This window comes from Trachinotus anak, unplaced genomic scaffold, assembly GCF_046630095.1.
Source record: "Trachinotus anak isolate AG129_WGS33_773 ecotype Australia unplaced genomic scaffold, CSIRO_AGI_Tana_v1 ptg000002l, whole genome shotgun sequence".
Taxonomy (NCBI): Eukaryota; Metazoa; Chordata; class Actinopteri; order Carangiformes; family Carangidae; genus Trachinotus; species Trachinotus anak.
The window spans coordinates 7958684-7981646 of record NW_027273853.1 but is presented as its reverse complement, the minus strand read 5'-3'; the positions used below and the strand labels follow the sequence as shown (position 1 = coordinate 7981646).

The window sequence follows — 22963 nt, the reverse complement described above, 5'->3', positions numbered from 1 at the left end:
AAATTATTTATATTGTTTATTGTTATGTGATATTTTTCACATTTTACCTGGCTGAATATCACTTTTTTGATGTCACTATAACTGGACACTAGATACTATGTCACACTATAACTTATCTGCAGGTATCAAGTGAAGCAAGATAACAAAACTAAATCCTGTTGAACTTGCTTCATAGTACAACCTTAGAGAGAGGACAGAGAACAATAGCTACATTCTGAGATGCTTGAACCAGCTACACAGCAGACATGCTAATCATGAATGGGGAATTTCAAGTACTTGTAAACGAACAAACAACTGTAGCTAGCTATAATCATGTTCAAACTCTTGACCTTTGAGGTAAAGGGGTTAGCTTTCTCAAGAAGGTTAGACAGACATGCTAAAATTTGGAGTTCACATTACAGGAGATAAACACATCGGTTTACTCCATGCATTACAATTTCTTTTTCTCATGTTCTTGGTTTTGGATAGACTAAAAAAATAAAAGACACCATCCAAATGTCATTATATACAGAGTAGTGCTCTTACTACGGACCCATGCACAACACATTGCCATCTATAAAAATTCAAGGCTAAACAGGTCTGCAATGCCTCGGTATAGTTGCAAATCACTTTTCAGAGGAGCACTTTGGAAATAAATTAAGTTTTGATATATTTTATTAACTAAAATCAGGTAAATGAAAAGAAGACGTTTTATCTTCTTCTGGTGTATTCTTTAGTGTGCTGACTCAGATGATAAACTTTCACTTCTCCGAAAGCATCTGAATTAACTACAGTTGCTGTTTTTATGGTCAATCAACACAACACGAGATGATTCAACCAGCCTCAAAGCAGTGACCTTCTCAATTTGACACAGCCACATCCAAAGCCAACACAGAAACATCATTAAAGCAAAGAAGTGATGGCAAATAGCCAAGTCAAAAGACAGACAGCGATAGGATGTGTCAGATCTCAACACCTGGCTTCAAACCCGACACCTGCTGCTGCCCGCTTCCGTCAAAGTCCCCCGGCAATCGAGAAGTTTGTTACCACATTGTCAAGGTACCTTTGAGCTTTCCTAATAAGCTCTGACTTCTACTTTTACCCAACCCTTCTCCACCTCTGTCGATCATCCTGCCCAGGTTCGGCTCATCAAACTGCTTTTTCATCCTACCACCTTTTCCTCATTGACTCCATCTGTGTCCTCCTCCTTCCTGAAAGCCAGTAACCAACACTCTTCCCATCTGTGCATATGAAACCAATTGCTGCAATCCATCACCATTTAAAAACCGTTGTCTGGATTTCCACATCCTGCTGTTATTGAGGAGCCTGAGATACATCCTGCCAACATTTATCTATTAAAACTCCATTAGGTTTCATCTCTCCCATTCCCTTGCTGCTGCAGGCCGGATCTTCTGTGGCTCTGACGATGCATTAAGATCCATTTGAAGAGGATATTAATGTCCACATTAACGTGAACATTTAAATCAGCCATTGTGAGTGTTTGAGAATCACTGCCATGGTTGACCACACCTAACTTTTGCAAAGTAATAGGACAGACCAAGACTGACATGATTTGGGATAGTTTGCTGTATGATATTAAAGTGATGTTATTGTATAACTTTAATTAAGTTTAAGATCATGGCACTTGTGACAGGTTTATGAGTTGCAAGTAAGACTAGGGCTGTCACGGTGAAGGAATTTCCCCTGCGGTGATTTAGGATGGCTCATCAACATGGTGTGTGGGGAACGCGATATCTGTCAGGACAGTGCACCCCAGCAATTGTGCTCTTGAGCAGCTGCAGATAGATTCATTTGAGTAGTTTTCAGAGGTCCCCACTATTAGCAAATATTAGAAAAAAGTCAGAAAAAATAATCGCAGTTTGTGTAGCAGAAATATGTCATTTCTTAATTACATTATTAATCGTCTTGTTAGTTGATTAAAGGAATCGTCCATCGAATCACCAATCACCAACATTGATCACCATGAAATACACTGTACACAGTTGTTTTTATTTCAATTATTTTTTCATTGTGTGTTTTTTTTTGTTTGTTTATTTATTGGTTTTATGTTGTTAAACATTTGAAAAGCTGCAGTTATTGATGATTTTTGGTAAATATTTTGAATATTATATATATATATATAAATTTGTTTGCAAAAAAGTTTTTGTCATGAAATTAGAGCTTAGTCGGCGATCTCACATGGAAGAAATGTATACAAACTGTCTGTATTGTTTGGCATCTACCATGTTGTCACTTCCCATAAGCATACGCAGTTTAACGAGAGTGTGACAATAATAGTATTATTTCGCTCAAAACTGTATTAAATATACCTCCAGGTAAATCTAGACAAACACATCTAAATACCACAATCTACATGATCTGCAGCAGCAGACTACGCACTTCACCTATGCCAGATCATTATTAAGCCTATTATACTCACAAAAAGTACAACCAGCTCACCGGATAATTTCTTATGAAATGTTATGTAGCACTGATCCGCAGCTAATGACCAATAGTACAAGCCATGGCATGGCTGAGTGCACAGTGAGACAGGAGTTCAGCAGTTAACATGTAAGTTGTCACATAAACCCAGGGCTTAGCTGAAACATATCTCTAATGCTCACCTGAATGTGTTTGAAGAAAATGTGACAAAAGCCATACTTCCCATGGGGGGGGGGGGGGGGGGGGGGGGGGGGGCAACATGTGTTACAACCAAATCTGCCATTAAGCTTCATACCACTCAAACATGAGTAATTATCTCACCACTATGTAACTATGGAAAGCAACAGCATGAAAGCAGTGTCATGTAAGGACAATCATCTACCAAAAGAAAATGAATGTCACTGTCAGCCACCTCAATAAGTTAACTGACAGTTAATATCAGTGCTAACACTGCACATGGATACATTTGACAAGGATTTGAAAAATAAGAAGAGAAAAAGAAAACAGCCAGAAGAAGCCAAGAAGACATCAAGCACATCTGAGTGAAAAATAAAACAGCCAGCCTCATAGTTTATTGATACCCGCCACACAAACACTAGCTCAACAAGGCCAGCACACAGTCTCACAATATTCATGTAAACACAGGCAGCTAATGAAAACTTACCTTGGTGAAGTGAAGCAGTGATCTTGGCATCACGGAGTGGGAAGAGCTGGCGACAAGATGGCTGTTCACGAAGTTTGTTCAAGTGACTGATGGTGAACAAATGACCAGTAGAAGCTGGAAAATACACGTTTTTTTTAAGTCCACAAATCCGTCTGGAAGTGACATCCCCTGACCCTGCATTACGTCTAACAGCGTTCACAGTTACAGTAAAACGTCAGCTAAATGAGCAGAAGACTGTGCAGGTGTACCTGGCAAGGTGTAGGCGAACGTAAATTTACTGCATGGAGGCCCTGATTGGTCAATTTAAGTTCTTTTCATAATAAAAGTTTTATTTATCAGAATAAAAGTAATTTAATTGTTGTGGTTGCAACTTCAGTAAGTCCAATACCATCCACAAGTCTACACAAGTCTATTTTCATTTCACCTTGCCAATTTTCCTAATTATAATTTTCTTTCATAATTTCATCACAAAGTCTGTCAATCAAGACAAAAGGGGGAAAAGCCAGTTATAAGATTCATTTATGCTGCACCCTGTTAGGTCAGACAACACAGCTCTTCACAATAAAAGACATAAAGCATGACATAAAATAGACACAGAGTAGTCAAGAATAAAGATAGAAATAAATAAAACTAAGCCAAGGCAAGTCTCAAAAGGTGGTTGATCATTCAGAGCAAAGCAACAGCAAATCACATAGCTGACCCTTCGATGTTTGTTTTGATTGGCAGACAAAGACTGAGGAAATATGGCATTATGAAATAATAATAATACTTATAAGTATAAATACTTAAAAGTTAAAGCTAAATTAGAAAAAAAAACTGCTTCAGTTGAAATTACCTGCAATAAACTCTGTTATAGTAAAAAGAGGAGGCATGACGAAACTTCATTTTAAAAATATATTAATTAGTTCACAATGTCATGGTTTTATAGGCCTATTGTATTTGTGTGCAATAATTCATATGATTATCCAATATATAATATCTTTGACCATATTTATTTAACATTGACCACTGAGAGACATTAGATATTTTCAAAGTAAACAGGAAAATAAAACTGCTTCTACACTGTACTTGAATTGTGATTTACACCGCTGATAAAGAAAAAAAGAAAAAAAAAAGAAAGAAAACACATTTGATGATGATTATGATTGTTGCACTATAGCATATTGTTTGGATCAAAGAGTTCAGCTCTTCGACTTTACAGTTTGATCAGAAGCTCAATACTACACCTTCCAGACGGCTGAGCCTTAATCTTTGCCAGACTGTTGTGACTACCTTTTGATTCCAGTGGAGCATATGAGGACAAACTTGTAAAAAAATAAAATAAAATAAAATAAAATAAAATAAATAAAAATACTGTAAAAAGAAGAAAGAAATTAGCTCAGGGATTCTTGCTTTATCCTCATCATTCATTCTCGGTGTTTTCTCGGCAACAACAAATTCTATTAAATCTTTTTAAAATTTTAATTTAAATGACATATAGTGGCGTTTTAGTGGCTAAACAGCACTATATGACTTTGTCGTAAGAAGGTTGTTTGCTGCTCAAGCATGGCTCACCACATACAGTGAAGATGGGTCAAATTCAGAGGACAGTTTCCCCTAAGCATAAAAAATGAGGGTAAACAGAACCTACTTTAAATCACTGTTCATTATATCCTTCGAGGTCACAGCACGAAAGAGGAAGTGTGGATATTCAGTATAATTTATTTTCAACAAAATAACAAGCTGACTCTCAGGAGAAAATAATGGGCTATGTTTTTGGCAGAATTCAAATGACACCACTGTTCTTTTTCTTAATGGCAGAAACTGGTGGTGATTTTTATTTATTTATTTATTTATTTTAAGAGATCATGTAAAAAAAATGGCATAAATTATATCACTCAGGGGTATTTTAGGATAATACATTCTCTTCTAAAGAAATCAAGGAATTCTTTTAGAAAAACTGCTCTTAACTGTGAAAGAATTGGTATTTCTTAAACACAAATTAATTTAAGTTTTAGATATATTTAACAAAACTGAAGAAACAATACACAAGACCTGACTTGAAATTGCCCCTTTTTGCAGGGCGTACATACATTTTTTTGCAAGACACATTATGAACAGAGAAACTGTGAAATGGTCCGACATGTCTGATGTCTGATGTGTGAAAAAATCCTATTACTGAGTTGTAGGTGGATATCCCATTAGATTAGAGGTGACAGAGTATGGAAAGGCCCCACTGGTTCATTCAAGGCAACAGAACAGGTGAACTTTGACCTCTTTCCAGCTTCTCATCCTTGATTGAACTCCTCCAGTTCCTCCTCTGCCATTACTCTGGAAACAAAGACTGACAGGTTTCGTTCTCCTCTCCTCAACTCTCACAGTGTTGGACAGTTTGGTCATTTGGGCTGAGCTGTCTGATGTGAATGATAGATAGTCTACCCGCCTGAACCTAAATGAATACATCAATGCAATGATTTTACTGTTGCAGTAGAAGTGAAGCTAGTTTTAACTACCTCATAGGGTGCTGTGAAAGGACTAATGGAAGGGGGAAAGAAGAAAAAACAACTCTGATATACAAATCTGTTTCATCTTTTTTTAAATTTTACTTTTATTGTGAAATATTGGATTGTTTCATTTAACCACCTGTGGTTCAGTTGAGAAGTCACAAAAAAGGGTCACAATTCAAAACTGTTGTGAACCAGTGGTTTATCTTTAACTATCACTTGTGTTTCATGAGCTTACTGTATGATTTAAAAAAAAAAAGTCTTTTTGATCTGAAAAGTAGATTCATAGATAAGTGACTAAGAGCTGTCACAAGTAAAAAGCTCAATATTTCCTTCCAAAAAGTAGTGTAACAAAATGGAAATACACATAAAAAAATAAATCACCAGTTTTCAGCTGGAAATGAGAAGCCTGTTTTTATCTAGCTCTGCCTGAAATTAAGGAAGAAAAAATTACCACACATATGAATGTTAAATCTGTAGCTGTTGTACTGTAAACTGCATAGTGCTGTGCCAGAAAAGACAGCTTCAAAGGCACAGCAACAGTAAATGATGGGGTGGGACTTAGAGAATAGTTAATTGCAGGGTTTAAATATATATTAAGACACCTAAAGAAATAAAACTAAAAGAACAATCTACAAAATACAATAAAAGAAAAGTCAGAAAAAAAAGTATTTTGTGCTCCATATTTTCTGTTCTGTTAACCATCTTACAACATCTTTCGACTTAACTCCTGATGTGTTCAAGGTGTCTCAGCCATCAGGTTGGGAACAAATGTCTTCATCTTTCCTTTTTCTAATGATTTATCTTTTGTCTCTAATCATTTTGATCATTTTTGAGTAATGCACACTGTATAAAATGTGCTGTTCAAATAAATTTGACTGCCTGAAGCACATCTCAGGCAAAGTTTTGGCTTAATTACAAGAGTCATATGAAGTCTCGTGATTTTTTTAAATGTACACTCCCTATGCATCTGCAACCCAGTCTCATAGCAGTTATGGTAGCCAACATAAACATATGCACATATGTAAAGCAGCAGAGGAGAAACTGGCAGTTTCACTTATGTGCTCTGATGCTGCTCTGTTGGCTCTGCTCCACTTTTCATGTGCAGAGACGCATCTATTTAGCGTGACAAGGGAGGCAGATATTACTCATGTTTCCTGTTAACATTTAGGACAGACTCTGACAACTATTTGTCCACTGGGTTTCCATGTACAGAGACAGTGTTTGTTTTCCCTGAAACATTTTATGAGAAATGCTCTGCTGAGGTCAGGCCAGGCACTAAAATACACTCACTGTAGCCTCAAAAATTGTGTGAAAATATTTCTGGAATATTCTCAGCCCATTGCCTAATAGTTATAAGTTACCTATTTCTTACATATAATGTATATGTTACTGTATAATATATACATTATACAGTAAGTGTTACAATGTTGAGGAGTCATGCTGGTGATGTGTTGTCCTCTAATGGAGGAGGAGGAGGAGGAGGAAGAAGAAGAAGAAGACGACGACAACGACATTGGAGCAAAACAGGTTTAATCCCTTCAACATTTATCCTGAAATTTATCCTTGTTTGTTCTGATGGATTAGAAATCGGTGACAGACTAAGCTATGACCTTTTTGCTGATATGCGTACAGTGGCTAAAAGACATTAATCTTATTTGTCACAGAGATCATCGAACCTGTATGTCAAAGACACACAAATGTTTACACATGAGCCACATGGACACAGCTTGTTTTATTATTCTGAAAATGTTCACCTCTTAGCATCACGATTAAATCAGGGTTGCAAGCTTAAAAGCACAAACAAAAACAGCATTATCACTGAACGAGACCTACAGAATGTTTTCACAGAATGATAATGTTTTATTGTTGTTTCACTGAGTCCATTTAAGCTTCTCTGTTATTTGCTGCTTTGGGTCATTTACCCTGACAAACAGGAACAGGTTAGAGGAAAATTACAGGCACAAACCCTTAATGACCTCTCCCTAGTGTACAGAGTCAGAGCAACACAGCGGCCCAGTCAGTCCTCGCTGACCCCAGTCACCCTTTGTTCAGTGAGTTCAGGTTGCTGCCATCTGGTCACAGACATATTCTCATTTGTCCCTACTGCTATTGGCCTTACATTCATATGTGTAAGAGGATTTATGTGATGTTGTGATGAAATGCCTGGTGATTATGCTGCTAACCAATTTCTCCAGGGGGACAAATAAAGTAACTATCTATCTATATTTTGAGTAATGTTATCTAATTCTGTGTTTTCCGTGTAAATTGGTTGTGTTTGGATTGGTGTGTGTTGACTGTTGTTGATGATAGTATTTACTGCTGGCAGTGCAACAAATTGCCGCTCAGGGATAATAAATATTACCTCACTAGATAAGTATAACAGAATTGCTATTTACAGTAGATGAGACATTTATCATATCAGGGAAAAATGATGATGCTGTCAATTATCTCTGGCACAAGACTGTTACCTAGAAACTGTGGATAAACAGGCAGACAAGGAACAGGCTGCATTTTTAATCCATGTCCTTTACTGATTCTGTTTGAAGGCTGAGTTGCCTCAGAACAAACCTTTCAATCAGGGCACTTGTATCGAGGCTTTAACCACCTATTGCTCTAATAATACACATTTCAGGTTTGTGGCTCTCCTCCTGTGATGCCCTGAAACATACCTAAGCAAGCTTCCCCTGGGCTCAGAAACCCTCCTGACTGACCCTGAAATACACAACACTTGATGAATATGAAGATATACATAATGAATCATTTATGTTCATACAACCTAATGTGAGTACAGTAGGAAGCAGGGCAGGTGGAAGGAGTTAAACTGCTTAAAGCAGGTAGTCAGAAATGTCAGCATTGGTGTATAAATAAAGAATGAGTGACATGTCTGTATGGACCAACTAATGTCAGAGAAGGAAAGGATGGTGTGTAACATGACTGTGAAAATACATCTGTGTCTGAACCACCACAAGGCTCCAGTTTGTTTAAACCTGTATTGAGAGGCCTTAAATGCAAAGACCACTTTATTGCAACTGTGGTCATTCATTGTTTAAGTGTGTACAACAGTGGTTTTGTCTCATAAAGCAATTTTCAACAAGGACATCTAATTTACAATCACTCAAGGTGAAAAGGGTTTTATTGGAAAAGAGAGGAGAAGCAATTTGGATTTCATAATACTGGAACTGTCCACTGAAATGGACAATTTTCATCATGAGTAGGTGCAACATGTCCGATTAAACCTGCAATATCTGACCTTTTTGGTCACTTGGCAGCAACGGAAACAAGTTGTGAACACAACATTGACATGTCATCACCTTTTAAAGCTGAACTTAATATAAACAGTTGCTTATTTACTCATCCAGCAACATGAGCATGAGTCATGTTTTTGACATCTGATGAAGTCCAATATCCAGTCTCTTTTAGCTCTGTTTTTGGTCTCTACCTATTTCTGAGAGAAATATCTGGCTCTTTAGCTGTTAAATATTCCATTATATTCACCAGCTTGTTGCCAACTTTGTCTGTCTGCTGTTTGGAGCTGAACAGGTAAACTACCATAGGTTTTTTAAGGGCTTTTTACCTGGAAACAGTTAAAAAGCCCTGTGGTTAAAATCAATGAACCAAAACAGTAAATTTGCAGTCACAATGAGCTGAAACTTCAGGGGAGATGCAGATTTGTTTGATAATTCTGTGTGGGTTCATCACTGCAAGCCACATCTTTCACAGTGTCAGTGATTATAACCACTACCACAGTATCTTTTACTGTCTCTTCCATCCCTGTCACTGTGTCCAGTATTCCTGTTTCCATCTGACTGCTTCCTGAAATGTCAGGGGAAAGAAAATGTGAATTAGGGTATATTTTCCATCATGCTGGGGGAAACAGGCTTAATGAATGTCAACAAGCATCTGCAAGAAAACTGGAGGGAATAAGAAGTGTTCAAGTGGTTGTTGCTACTGTTTAGTGTTGCCTAAATTCCTTAAGACAAAAACAAAGAATCACACAGTTTGCTAATACACAAACTGAATCCACAAGATTAAAACCAGAGAGGCAGTGGTAGACAGATATTATTATTCAACACTAGGGAAGTTGCTCAAATGCTAAACATAACAAATCTCCACTAACAAATCACTAATGGCATGCATAAATTTCTTTTAAATTACACTTCCTTGCAACACAGAGGATAATTAAGGGGATTTTTCCCGTTCTAGTCGACTTTTTTAATTCAACACATAATTTGCAAAATATGCTTTGATAAAACCACAGCTATTGTCTGTCTCTCATTCTCGGTGCCTCCCTCCATTGCTGCAGTCTTTCTACATTTGTGCTACACTGAGTTGTGAACAATGCAATGAAAAAACCATCTCGCAATTTTCCTGAAAATGACAACTGCATTCACAGAGTATAAACAGACGAGGTCACAGACTGTCAGAAGGGACATATGGAAGAAGCAGAAGAAGAATTTCATATTGTTTATTGAGAAGTGGCAGTCAAGGACAGGGGAGTTGTATAGTAAGAATGAAAAGTGCCATGTTGCAGCAGTGTAAGACTGACAAGGAAATACAGTGAGAAAAAAAAAACCCTCCGGCAAATTACGAGGAAATAACACAACATCCACACCACATATATTTTGACTCAATGTGAAACAAATTTAAAATGTAAAAAAAAAATATACCTACAGTATGTGTTAACATTTAATTGTCCTTACACTGTCAACAAGATTTAAAAAGGCCATGCAGGCAGAAACTGGCACAGCAAAAGACCAATTTATTTAGCCCCTGGGCAGTTGCCCACTTGGCTGTCTTTGACCACTTTGCCCCTTTTGTCTGATTGGTAGCTGGCAGCCTTGTATTCACCTCTCCTCACAAAATAGGTGGTGCCGAAGGCTTGGTGACATGGTGACCAGTTGCAGGGTTGGTTGGTGAGCTTCTCGCTAACATCCTTGCCAGCCAGTAACAAACTGACCTGCCACAATAGCTCATTCACTAACTAGACTAAGTTAATAGGGTTTATTTAAGGGCATGTTTGTGCCTCTGACTTTCTCTGCTTTGGACTCTTTGGATCTCTATAGGTCAGCCCTGTCAAGACAGATTGCTGTTGGACTGTGCAAATTCACATGTCAACCACTTCAAAGTTAAACTCTATGAGGAAAAAATGTGTCAATTAACTTTGAATTAATTGATTTTGATCTAAAATGTTGCTATCATAAATTCTGGTCTTACCAGGCCCTTACACACTGCCACATTGATTATGCTTGAGTTGTTAAAGGGGCCATTTGCAAGTTTTCTCTGCCGTTGAACATGGTTTCTTGCCAGGAGCAGGTGGTGGTGATTGTTGCCTGACAAGAGCTTCATCAATTACTGTGTTTATAAGACAAGAGGTGATAATACGCTCTCTGAGCAGCACTACGTCTTCAGGGCAGATTGGAAGCTACAGTGAGTCGCTATCAGAAAGTGATGAGATAGTCTGGGGCTAGCTGGTTAGCGTGCTAACTTCAGTAACGAGAAGAAAGACGTGATAGAGACAAGAGTTAACATTGGTGAAGCTTTCCACCACTGGAGACAGCTCTTGGCGAGTAAAGGAATGAAGTTTGATGCTGAGCTCCTAATGTTTCCTCTGGACTGGTAAGTAAACAGCTGTTACGGCTAATGTTGGCTATGTAGCAATAAGCAAAACAAATAGCGTCTTTAAAGCTGCTACTTAGCTTCTTGCACTTATTTCAAATTAGCTTGAGAGCATCAATAAAATTACAAAAACAGACAACTGCTCCCTTTAAATAATTCGATTTACAGTATTTGCAACATTTTAGGAAGACAGAAGAAGCCACAAGCTGGCCAGAGACTCCACCTGTCCTCACTTCTGTTGGCATTTCCCAACGCTGAACTCCTTTTCAAGTGTCCGTCCCCTCTCAATTCCCTTTGTGCTTCTTGAACAGGGCATACAGGACCTTCAAGGTGGCAGCGATGTCTTGAGAGACAATATCTGTCACACAATCCACAAGGGAGACATTTAGTGCATATTTACAATGTACCATAAGCCTCCACTAGGCCACTGAGGCAGTGAGAATAAGGAGATGCTTTTACCAACATTAGCTAATAACTATTCTCACAATCTGTCCTTACAGGTCATGGATCATGAGGACTAAAAAAAAAACACAACATGAGATGGAAATTTAATCAATATGTCCTTGGTGATGTGAGATCCTAACAGAATTGCTCTCCGCTGTGAGATGCACTAAGCGAATGAATGTGACATAAAGATTGACTCCACGACTGGCTAACCTAATTAATGCATGCAGCGCGCTCCCGTTTTAGACCATGAGTGCTGGGATTCCTCATTCCATCACTGCAATTATGCCAGTAATTAAAAAGATACTAAAAATGAATTAAATTAGCCACTTGCTCCTGGCTTAGATTAATTGTGCTGGTCCTTACATTAACAGTTATCGTGTTGAGGATTCATTTTACAATTACAGGCTACGGTATATGGCTTGCAGGCGATATTGTGGGGATGTTTGAGGGATTGTGAAAAGGAGATTGAAGCTGAGAGAGAATACAGAGCATCTTGTCAATAATGTATCTGCCTGGAAGTGAAGTGGGTCCATTTGCTATTGATTGATTCACACACTTAGACAAGGGGGTAACTCACTGAGATAGTCACTGTGCTTCACTTTTCTCCTCTTGGAGTCATTTACTCTGCATGGCCTAAAGTGGATACCCAAATGTGATTTTGAACATCTTATCATAAAACATAAAGCTAGGGGCAGTCATTTGCTGTTACAGCAGACTTCTACAGCCTTTGCTATTCAATATTGTTTTAACCTGACCGCAGGGATATGCTCCCATTCAGCAACAAGGGCATTAGTGATGTTGGGTGTCTTTTCCCATTCATCCGAAAGGTGTTGAATAGGGTCGAGGTCGAGACTGTTCAGACCAGTTAAGGTCTTCCACATCAAACTGGGAAAACTATTTCTTTATGAACCTCACTTTGTACTCAGGTGTATTGTCATGTTGATGTTTGTTTTTAAAGCACTACATGGACTGACACCATCTTACATCTCTGATCTCCTCAGTCCCCACGCTGCGTCCAGAGTCCTCAGACGTCCTGATAAGCTACTTCTCACTGTTTCATGTTTCCAGTCAAATTCCAGAGGCGATTAAGCCCTTTTAATCACTTTTTAATCACTGCTCCCAGACAGTAGCATTTTTCTGCTCAGTGTAGGATCTACTTCTAAATCCCATCCTGAGATGCATCTCTTTATATCTGCTTTTAAAGCCCTGGACTTCAAACAGGAAAGGGCTTTCCCTAAATTGTTGCCACAAAGTTGGAGGAACATGACTAATAACTAAAACATTGCAGTGGACTATGGCATTAAGATTTCCCTTAACTGAAATTAAGGAGCCAAACCCAAACCATGAGAAACAATACACAAGTAGGACAACCAAAGCCTGTCCAGTTACTTTTGTGTATTTCTATCCACAACAAAGGAGGTATAAATGGAGATTAACCACTAAAAAGCATTACACCTCAGTGTATCTCAGAAATGTATATTTATGCAGTGAATGGAAACTTAAAGTTGAAGACTAAAACAACACTGAATATTTGCTTTTCCCCTCACTTCCTGTTTGTCTCCACATTGTCTGATAACAGCTTGTGATCACAGGTAAAACAAAGATAAAAAGACTTACAGTAAATAAAATTCATCAGATGCAGTATAAAAAGAGAAGCCTCTTACAAATATGTTTTCAGAAATGATATAAAAGAAGGTTCTGTCATGGTCTGCTCTTGAAAACTCTGTGTTTGGACTTTTGATTATGTTTGAACACTTATGGACTTTATGTTTGGACTCTTTGATTTGGACTTTTGGGTTATTTCCTGTTTTACTTTGAAACTACATCCCTTGTGTGCCTCATCTTTTTTTTTTTTACTTCCTGTCTTTGTCTTGCGTTTCCCACCTTGTTAATTGTCTGCCCTGCCGTACTGTGGTCCACCTGTGTTCAATTACCCTTGCCTCCCTTGTGTGTTTGAGTCTCTGTCTTCTCTGTCTTTGTCAGTCAGTCTGTTCTCATCGTTTTGCCTTTGTGTTTCCTATTTCTTATGCTCCAGTGTTTTCCTGAATTCTTAAACATTGTCAGACCCCCAAATTTGTTTTCCTTATTTAAATCTATTATCTCAAAATAGGCTTTTGATTCACTTAATGTATGAATATGACAGTGTATAAAGACACTAACCTTATTCAATAGAGGAGAATTTCAAAAAATGCAAACTAGAAAATCTGTGAATAAAGCAATGCTCTTCCTGTTACATTATTTTTGAAAGAATGCTTATAGTCTGAAATCTGATAACAAGTAGTTGCAGGCAGGAACTGACAAACACTAAATTTCAGTGTACAGATACAATCAGAATATTTCTGGGATCTAGATCTGCCTGATAACTGCGAGTTATACAGGAGCAGTGCTCATGAATACAGATAAGATATCTTCCTGCAGACACACACACACACACACACACACACACACACACACACAACAGATATAATGGTTAGGTTAAATCCCTGTGTCTATCGTGAGCACCACAGTGACATCGTCCCCTTGAGACTGTCTCCCTCGCTGCTCCTCTCTAAATGAATGATGATGACTCTGGGCCGAGCCAATCATCTGCAGTGATACTCATCGGGACATGAGTCGCACTCATTCATATTCCACAAGCAATTTCATCTTCCCCTCCAAAACACTGTCAGACCCACACTCCACCAAGCAGTTGAGATTAACTCAGACTACCGGAGCGAGCCCCCTCCTCATCTGACAGACAAACAGATTCTGGCATTTCCCTGTCATCCTGATAAACGCTCTTGATAGAGGATGTCATCACAATTAGTCTGACACTGCCATCTTGGAGCGCCACTGTTTTTCTGTTACAATCATTTTACTCGCAGACCTTCTGTTTTTGTTGTTTTCATACTCTGTGCCTGACATTTTAATTTGAATAAAATCTATTGTCAGCGAGGCAGCGTGAATAATGTGTGACTCTTCTCACCTTGCGGGTTAACACTGGACATTTGCAGGCCCACATCATTCAGGAGGTCTAAGGCCAAGGTCACATTGTGAAGCTAAAGGTCAAAGAGACAAAAACACACAGTCAGAACATCACAATTACATCTGAGTAATTTAACATTATGGTATAAAATTTCTCTAAGACTTAATGGAATTTCCCAACCAACTCATATACACTATGTTTCTCAATATTATGATATCTTGTGGCTGCTAGAATTATTTGAATGTGATATTGCATATATACTGTTTATTATATTATCATAGTTCTAAAAGTAACTTTCTACAACACTGACAAAAACACTGGCAGTGGAGCAACAGAGGTCTTTTTTTTTACAGTTGAGTTTCACCTGTTTCAGGTATTATCTTGAAGTGTCAAGATCTTAAACTAAGACACAAAAAATTTAAATTATTCCAACTGACACCTCTTTTCAGAAGAGAGAAATGAAAATGAAAAATGGGGAAAAAAACCCCAGAATACATTAGTGTCACTAAGTCTTGAGAAATCATTGTTTTAAACAGTTAAACATTTTGGGAAATCAGCTTTTTCACTTCTTTCCAAGAGTTAAATGAGAAGATCATCACCATTCTAATATGTGTATTAAATTCAAGGCTAAAACCTGGAGGTGATTATCTTAGCCTAGCATTGAAACAGGAGGCAAGAAGCAGTTAAAGTGTGTAACAAAAATTGTCATTTTTACCTCACTGAAGGTGTTTTCCCATTTCCACTCCTGCTAATGCTAATCTGAGATCATAACCTTCCAGTTTTAGCTATGTGCTTAAGTTTGCAAAATGTTGAACTTGTCCTTTAAAGACAACAGATAACAATCTGATGTTAAAGTAGCAAATGAACTCACTCTCATTAATTTTGACAATTTTTCACAGGTGCAGTGAAATTATGTTACTGACAGATTGTAAATGAATCTCTATCAGGTATGTAATGTAAAATTACAATAGGAATAAAATAAAAGATAAAATAAAATAAAGATTAAAATAGGAACTAATACTCTGTTTACTAAAATGTACATACAGATTTGCTACAATAGAGTTTTACATTGAACAGCATTTTACAGCAGGTAACATCTTACCACTGTATGTTGGTAGATCTCTAGTGTTTACACATACATACACATACATATTTTACAACTGTCAGATGGATTATTTTTAGCTATAAAACAGGTAGGAATCCACTGTAATGTATCATGGATCAGGTTTGAATATGATGTGTTCATCACCAGAAGCTTTTTTAAGTTTTCAGGCATGAAAAAAATGTGTCACAGTGTCTTTATACAATAAGTAAGTCATGAGCTTGTCATATCTGTGATAAAAGAGTCATAACTTTTTCATGGACTCATCCAATTGCTTCAAGTAAAGTGAGATCAAAGATATCATTTAAGTCAGCTATGACACAGTAGTAATTATGCATCTACTTTTATTATGGGAATTGTAAATTATTAATTTGATCATATCATGCATTGTAATAGGCATGATTTTTGGATCAGGTTTCTGTACTGTAGCTCATTATCCACTGTGCTCTTGTGGGAAATTAGATTAGCTGAAATTAGAACTGAAAAATCGTATTATGATCCTTGTACTTTTGAATCAGACTAATGGAGGCTCTGTATATCTACACTTTCACAAAACCTCAGTCACAAAAAGAAGTGAATTCAGATTGAAATTGGTCATTAATTAATAAATAAATACAATAATAATGATGCTGCTGCTGATATATAAGCTTGCTAATATGTGTAACGTGTTTGTGTGTGTGTGTGTGTGTGTGTGTGTGTCCTGTGTAAATGCATCACTTCTCTGAGGATGCACTTCCCTTACTAATGTGTTGTGAGTCTATAATGCATCCATACCATCTCAGAGTGATTGACAGGGGTCAGGTTAAAGTCACAGAGTGGGACGAAGAAGCCTTCCAACTGTCCAATCAGCAGCAGCAGAATCACCCCATCAGCGAACTAGAGAGAAGGCACAGGACGTGATATAATGTATAACTGCTCTTTTTTTGGATAGCCTGTAAGTGCTCCACAACAATTTTCAGCTGTTTCTTTTACCTGTTTATCCATATCAGCCACCTGCAGACCCATGGTTGACATATTCTGGTTGACAAAGTGTAAAATGGCCTGAAAATTGAAAAAATTAGGAGGTCAGGCAGTATGAAATATGATCTGACCTTAATTAGCTGATATATTAGAGCATCAAACATGTTCTATTCCTCATCAAAACCTGACAAACTCTTTAGTTTGTTACGGCCAACAGGATGAAGGATGATAATATCAGACCCCTACTGGAAGAGAAGCTTTTTGATTCTGCACTCCACATGACTGCCCTGAAATTAGTGCTGAAGCAATTCAATTAACAGATTAGTCAAACAACTGCAAATTAACTGACGATTACTTTAATAACTGCTTGTTTGAGACACTTATCAAGCAACAAGACACTACATTGATGCTAGGTCATACTGATAGCAGTTGCTAAAAATGCCAAACCTTTGTTGGTAAATTTGAACTAAGCTAAATGAACAAACATTTTCTGGTCTCCTATTTTCTTATCATTGTATATTTAATACCTTTAGGTTTTGGGCTGTGGGCAGGATGAAACCCTGGACCCTAAGAAACAGTAGCTGATAACATAGTCTCACCACAAGGTCTATTTGCACCTGGTCTGGATATGTTTCTCAATATTTTAAGCTTTTGAAGTGCAGGTCAGACAAAACAGGAAACTTGAAGATGTCCTTCTTACACATTCCTTACACATTTGATCCATATTTCTAACCCACTAGCTAATTCTACATTCACTGGCCTTGTATTTCAGGTACAGGTTATGTTGACAGGCATATGATGCTTATTTATTTCCTGTCTTCACACCACAACATTTGCTCTCTCGCTGCCTGTAGAGATGGGAGAGTTGACACCTTAAACTACCTCAGGACTTCTCCTCCTCTCCTTGTCCTACCTTCTTCACCGTGTTGACCTTGTGACCCTCAAGCTTCAGCAGTTGCTCGATGGGATCGTCCCCTGAATCAGACAGCCAGAAAAGTGTGTTAAGCCATTGTAGGCTGTAATGCTGTTTGGATGACATTCAAGTCACGTGGGTTCAACGTCGGACCGCTTTTACTCACTTTCAGTATTGCTGAGGGAGTCTGAGTCTGTGTTGCTGCTGAATAAGCCACAAAACATAAGGTGAACCCTGAGTTTTTCCTCACATCCAAAGAACCACACATGGAAGTGATTTACTCACCTATCCTCTGTCAGGACCTCTGTCTGTACATCTGATTTGATTCCACCACTGCTGACCTAGATGTAAATTGAAGTCAACCAAAACTGAGCAGCAATTCCACAAGATGTGTTCAGGGCAGATTTTGGAGCAGGAGAAAAATTCTAAAGCTCAAACTGAAACTCACTTCCACTGCCACAACTTCAACCTTCACATTCGGTGGCAAATCCAGTTCAGGCTGGAAACATTTCACCATGGCAACCAGCAGATGAATAGTGGCCAGGAGGTCTTTGTTGTGGATGACTGACAGACAAAGGGCAGAGACCAAAACACCAAAGAAATCAACTGTCACTGATTTGACAGAACTCACCACCACCCAGGATGGAAGCAAAGTAAAGTTGTGAGGATCTGATTCTTCCTTTAGATTTTCATGAAATCAAACTCTATTTTCTATTCTATTCATGCTGGCATTTTTCCACCATTAGCCATTTAATGCTTACATTGTGTTATTTAAGTCTCTCTGTATAGTTTGTTTCATTATTTGTGGCAGAGTCTGTAGAGATCAAAACTCCAGCACCAGCGGGTTTCAGTTAATCTCACACATAGACTGTAAATAAAGTTGGAGTTTTGATGTTGTCAGATGTTTTTTCCCTCCTCAGTGCACCTTGAAAGTGCAACTACATTCATGCAGTGTCAGCAGAATGAAAAGAATAGGTTGAGTTGTTCTGACTTTAAGTCTTTTGACTTGATACAATGACTTGAATGAATAAACTGCTGGGAGCTCAGTCGACCAATTACAGTAAGTTTTTCAAGAAACAAAACTAGTATATCAACAGACTTCCCAGCATGCATTCTTTTTGTAGTTTAAAGAGAACAGACCTGATGTAAACTCGCTCTGTATCTTACATGCAAAGTATGTCACAATTGTTTCTTTTCATGATAACGAAAACAATGCTAACCATGATGAAGGTTAGTACTGAACTCACTCCCTACCCCCAAACACTTAAGGCTTAGTCTTTAACAGTCACTGTGAATAGCAATCATACCTATTGACTTTGTACTCGCTCTGTTACAGCAGCTGCTACTGTAAATCCATCATGTTGAAAGAGAACCTGACTCTTTATACCGAGAGGAAGTATAAGGGAAGTAATATCGTGTCAAATAACTGTCCATCTGACCACCATCTTACGTTTCAGAGTTGAATGAACTTAACTGTCTGATCAAAATGTTGACATGTAAATACAACTGAATTTGAAGAAGCAAAGATTTTACTATCTTTTAAAAGCATCAATCTGAAATGTTGCGGTTTGAATTCCCCTGTTTTCCATTTCAAGTGGCGGAATTTCAAACTAAATAATAGTTTTAAAACTCAATAAAGTGTAGTCAAGTCCTTCAGATTCAATTGGTCTTTTTTACATCTCAAATTTAGGTTGCTCAAATTGGATAGGTGAAATTCAGACACCAAAATTTAAGATGAGAAATTCAAACTTGAAAAACCGAATTCAAAGAATATTCAATCAATCTTGAATACATTCGGGTTATGTTTTTTTTTTTTTGTCACATGATGCACAAGAGAAAAATTCAGATGAGTGACTAGAATCCCTGGACTCTTGAATTTCATAACCAAGTGTTCAGTTGCTTACAAAAACTCAGATTATGTGGCCCTTCTTTGCTTCCATAATTGAGCACTTGTACATAATCCACTGACGGATAATTAAACAGAGCCCAGTAATGTCAGCAAATTTTATCTCCAACAAAATCCCTCACAGTTGGTGTAAGCTAACATGGCACCCTTGAGCTAGCACCAAATCCTGTTGTAATTTGAAGCCGTTGCCAGGACTGATAATTTGTCCACTTGTTGCTTTGTTGGTGAAGACTGGTCGGCTGCATGACTCACGTTTGATGTTCCATTTGATCTGGCTGCTGTCCTGCAGGCCCAGCCTCTTGTCCAACTCCTCTAAAATCACTTCCAGTTTGTGGATCTGAGCGGCACTGGTCAGTGCTATCTCATCCACAGGCAAATGCACACCGGCCAAACTGGCTGGAGAAATCAGGAAATTATTATTTGTAAGGTTAGAGTTAAACTGGCAAGAACTGTGTTTTGCATATTAGAGCTGACAGCTTTCAGGAGAACTTGTGAGGGAACCATTTGCTAGTTTTCATCCTCTAATTCAAACCATGATTAATTGGAAGTATGTCACTGTTAAAAATGGGGCCAACAGTGCAATCATACAAATGTGTGTTAACTCACACAGCAGATGATGAAGCACCAGCCCATCATACAGATCCTCCTCCAGACTCTGAACCACTATGTGCTCTGCTTTCAAAGTCCTATTGATCCAATCGATCAATACCTAATGAGACACAATTTATCACACAGTCAGATACATCACAACACTTTCATCTCCTTTTATACATTTTTCTGTTCCCAGTGTAGCAGATGAAAAACAGCATGAAACCTCATTTTTAAAAAATCTCTTAATCAATTTTCAGAGATAATATGCTCTTGAAGTAGATGCAAAATGATGACAAACAGGCTGTGCTCTCCAAAAATAAAAAGGATATTTCATTTGCTTTTCCTCCCAAGTCTACATATAAGACATGCCAGGCTTATTTAATCATTCATTGCCAGTTGCACAAAGCACTTGAGCTTCTATCTTTTCCAATCAAAATGCGTCTTAAAGTCTGATTCAGAGCACTCTGCCGGGTCCTGGCTCCTTTCTAATCTGTCTCCCATCACCTCTGATAATTATGTTCATTAAAGTTTCATTGATCCTTCCACCTCTCTCCCTGCATCAGATATTACTCATGATCTGCACTGCATGCATACATGCAGGCTCTGTTATGTAATTCCTGCGAAACATTTATCTTGGAGTCTTGGATCTGTGGTTGTCCAGGATAGGCTTTGATGTTACAGTAAATGTTGAATGGAAGACAAAGATTCAAACAAAGCTCTATATGTAGATAACAAGAACTCATCTCTTACCTGCTTTAGCTTTTCAAGTTTGGGATCTTTTAAAGATGCTGGCTGAATGAGCTTCCTCTTCTCTCCTGCATGAATACGCACAACCTGCATTAGTCAGCTGGTATTCTTTTAAGAATTTATTTTACAAAGCCGTTTATGTCTTATTAATGTTGTGAATGCAAGATACAGCTTAATTACAATACAGGTATACTTTGACATTTACATTGCCCATGTTTGAATGCATGCCCTACAAGCATTTTAGATGTATTTTTCCAGTCAGCCATTGGCTTCCATTCTTTTCTATACAATATGAAAACCTAGCATAGCTCAGTAAATTGCATGATTTGCCCAATCCATTACACTAAACACCAAGTCTGCCTCATCTTTTTCTGTCACTCTCACATTACTGTGGCATGATTAAATGTGACAGGCGTCACTTACAGTGACAAACTCACTGAGGGTTATCACCCAGAGTTAGGGTCTAAGAGAACAGATCGTAAGGTTATAATGTTCTGTATTGTACCTAATGGTCATTTTGGCAGCTGCAGTTTATAGTACTATTGTACTGCATTTAACCGTGAGGTGTTTCTAATATTTAGTCTATCCCACTTGAAATGGTTCACATATATATTGAAGGTTGACTAAATATTTGGAATATCCCTTATCTGTGCTATAAATATTGTGGTTTGCTGTGAAGTATAGTATGTATATGTAAGTATAAGTAATTTATGTCAAGACTAAGTGACTGAGGCTGATTGATTTAACAGGTGATAACAGGATATTTAACAGCTTACCACACACATACATACCCTGGAAAGACTCAATGTTCACAGTGTCCTCCTCTTTGTGATACTCAAAGATATCAGCCTCCATTGCTCCACCTTGAGACGAGATATCCACTACAGGTCAACAAAAGCATAAGAGTCAACTGTGCTTTTGACAAGTGCTTTAAGATGAACCACAGCCGAAATATGAAACACTTTTTTCATCAGCATGTTTGGCAGAAAGTCTCTCTCTCTACAGGGGCTCAGTAAGTGTCCTTGACCACGCTGCTCAATTTTCCACTACAGCAGGGGAGTTACTTGCTGACCAGCAGTGGCAGCACTGATGGCACTGACAGAAAATCTTGTACCTCCAAATTTCTGCTTCTCAGAAAAGTATTTTTAGGACTAAAAATACAGGCAAGAACAGAATCCAGCTGAACTGGTCAAAAACCTGTAAAAGTTAAAAAGGAAGATGTTTAGTTTCTTCACTTCCTTCTCTTTTTTTTCAGTGGTACACTCAGCACTTGACAGATCAGGTACAGTAATGTGGATCCTCACAGCTTTTCAGGGCTGCACTTCTTCCTCTGAATCATCTGAAACATTTTGAATCATAAGGCCTTAGACAAAGTATAGCAAACACATAAAGTAACACATTCTGACAAAACAGACGTGACCTGGAGCTTGTCAAACTGTTGTTTCCTGAGTCTGGTGGAGAGAAAAGCCTCGGTGAGCAACTTTTCTTTCCCTGTGTGTTTTATGTGTGTGTGGTTTCCTTTTCCTGAGGTTGACAGTAACTTTCAAACAAGGTCATAAACAAAAAGCCTTTTTGAATAAGCTTACCTTCAGCACTCTGAGAGCAACTCGACGCGATCTGGTGACTTCAGCTGAACCGAGTTCCTTAACAGTTGTCAACTCTACAAACTGTCAAAACGGTGGTGGAGAAGTGGAGGGCAGCACTCAATCTGAATGAAAGCTCTTGTGAATTCTATCAGCGCAAAAGGTCTGACTGCCCCCAATTTCAAACAACTGCTTTAAAAGAAAACAGAATGTCACAGGGTCGAAAGGGAAGACAAGCACAGATAACAACATAAGAGGATGTGGCAGAGAAGAACACTTCCTCTTTTTGATACTGGCTCTGAAGCAGAGCTTTTTCTGATGAGGGCATTTATGTTTTGTGTCACGCGCCGCATTTGAGATCTTAATAATAAGTACGTGTCGAGGGCAAGAGAACAAGGAGGACTCTTGGTTACAAATGTATTGTTTGGAAAACCACACTCAGGAGGGCCGAGAGAAACGTGACACTCGGAGGTCTGAAGCACTCAAGCTCGACTCACACGCCTCCATCTGTGACCAGCCGGATCAATTTGCTGTCATCTGGTCTCCAGCCTTCTCCTGTCTC

General features: G+C 38.2%; 1 protein-coding gene across 5 annotated transcripts; it reads right to left on the bottom strand.

Annotated features, from left to right (window-relative positions):
- Window positions 1-6897: 6897 nt before the first annotated feature.
- parvg (parvin, gamma) lies at window positions 6898-22788 on the bottom strand. Of its 5 annotated transcripts, none has more exons than XR_011693153.1 (14): window positions 22405-22785; window positions 21610-21681; window positions 20822-20886; window positions 20087-20189; window positions 19733-19876; window positions 18023-18138; window positions 17860-17915; window positions 17741-17778; window positions 17575-17636; window positions 16674-16742; window positions 16476-16577; window positions 14600-14672; window positions 11421-11545; window positions 6898-9384 (listed from the first exon to the last, which is right to left on the bottom strand). XR_011693153.1 is itself a non-coding variant. In XM_071493739.1 (13 exons), exons 2-13 carry the CDS (start codon window positions 21671-21673, stop codon window positions 11472-11474), a joined length of 963 nt encoding a protein of 320 aa, XP_071349840.1. In that variant the 5' UTR covers window positions 21674-21681; window positions 22405-22788; the 3' UTR covers window positions 10021-11471. The 5 variants fall into 5 exon arrangements, 3 of the variants coding, with proteins under 3 accessions (XP_071349840.1, XP_071349820.1, XP_071349813.1); XR_011693152.1 differs by having other exon boundaries at window positions 11411-11545; window positions 22405-22783; XM_071493739.1 differs by lacking the exon at window positions 6898-9384 and having other exon boundaries at window positions 10021-11545; window positions 17741-17775; window positions 22405-22788.
- Window positions 22789-22963: the final 175 nt, after the last annotated feature.

Bases quoted from the DNA above. Each gene is read 5' to 3' on its own strand.
- parvg (XM_071493719.1), bottom strand. From the start codon at position 21,673: ATGGAGGCTGATATCTTTGAGTATCACAAAGAGGAGGACACTGTGAAC. The intron at 19,877-20,086 runs GTGAGTTAACAC...TGATTTCTCCAG, and splicing joins GGTGCTTCATCATCTGCTGT to CCAGTTTGGCCGGTGTGCAT. The intron at 16,578-16,673 runs GTAAAAGAAACA...CCTTCTCTCTAG, and splicing joins TGGCTGATATGGATAAACAG to TTCGCTGATGGGGTGATTCT.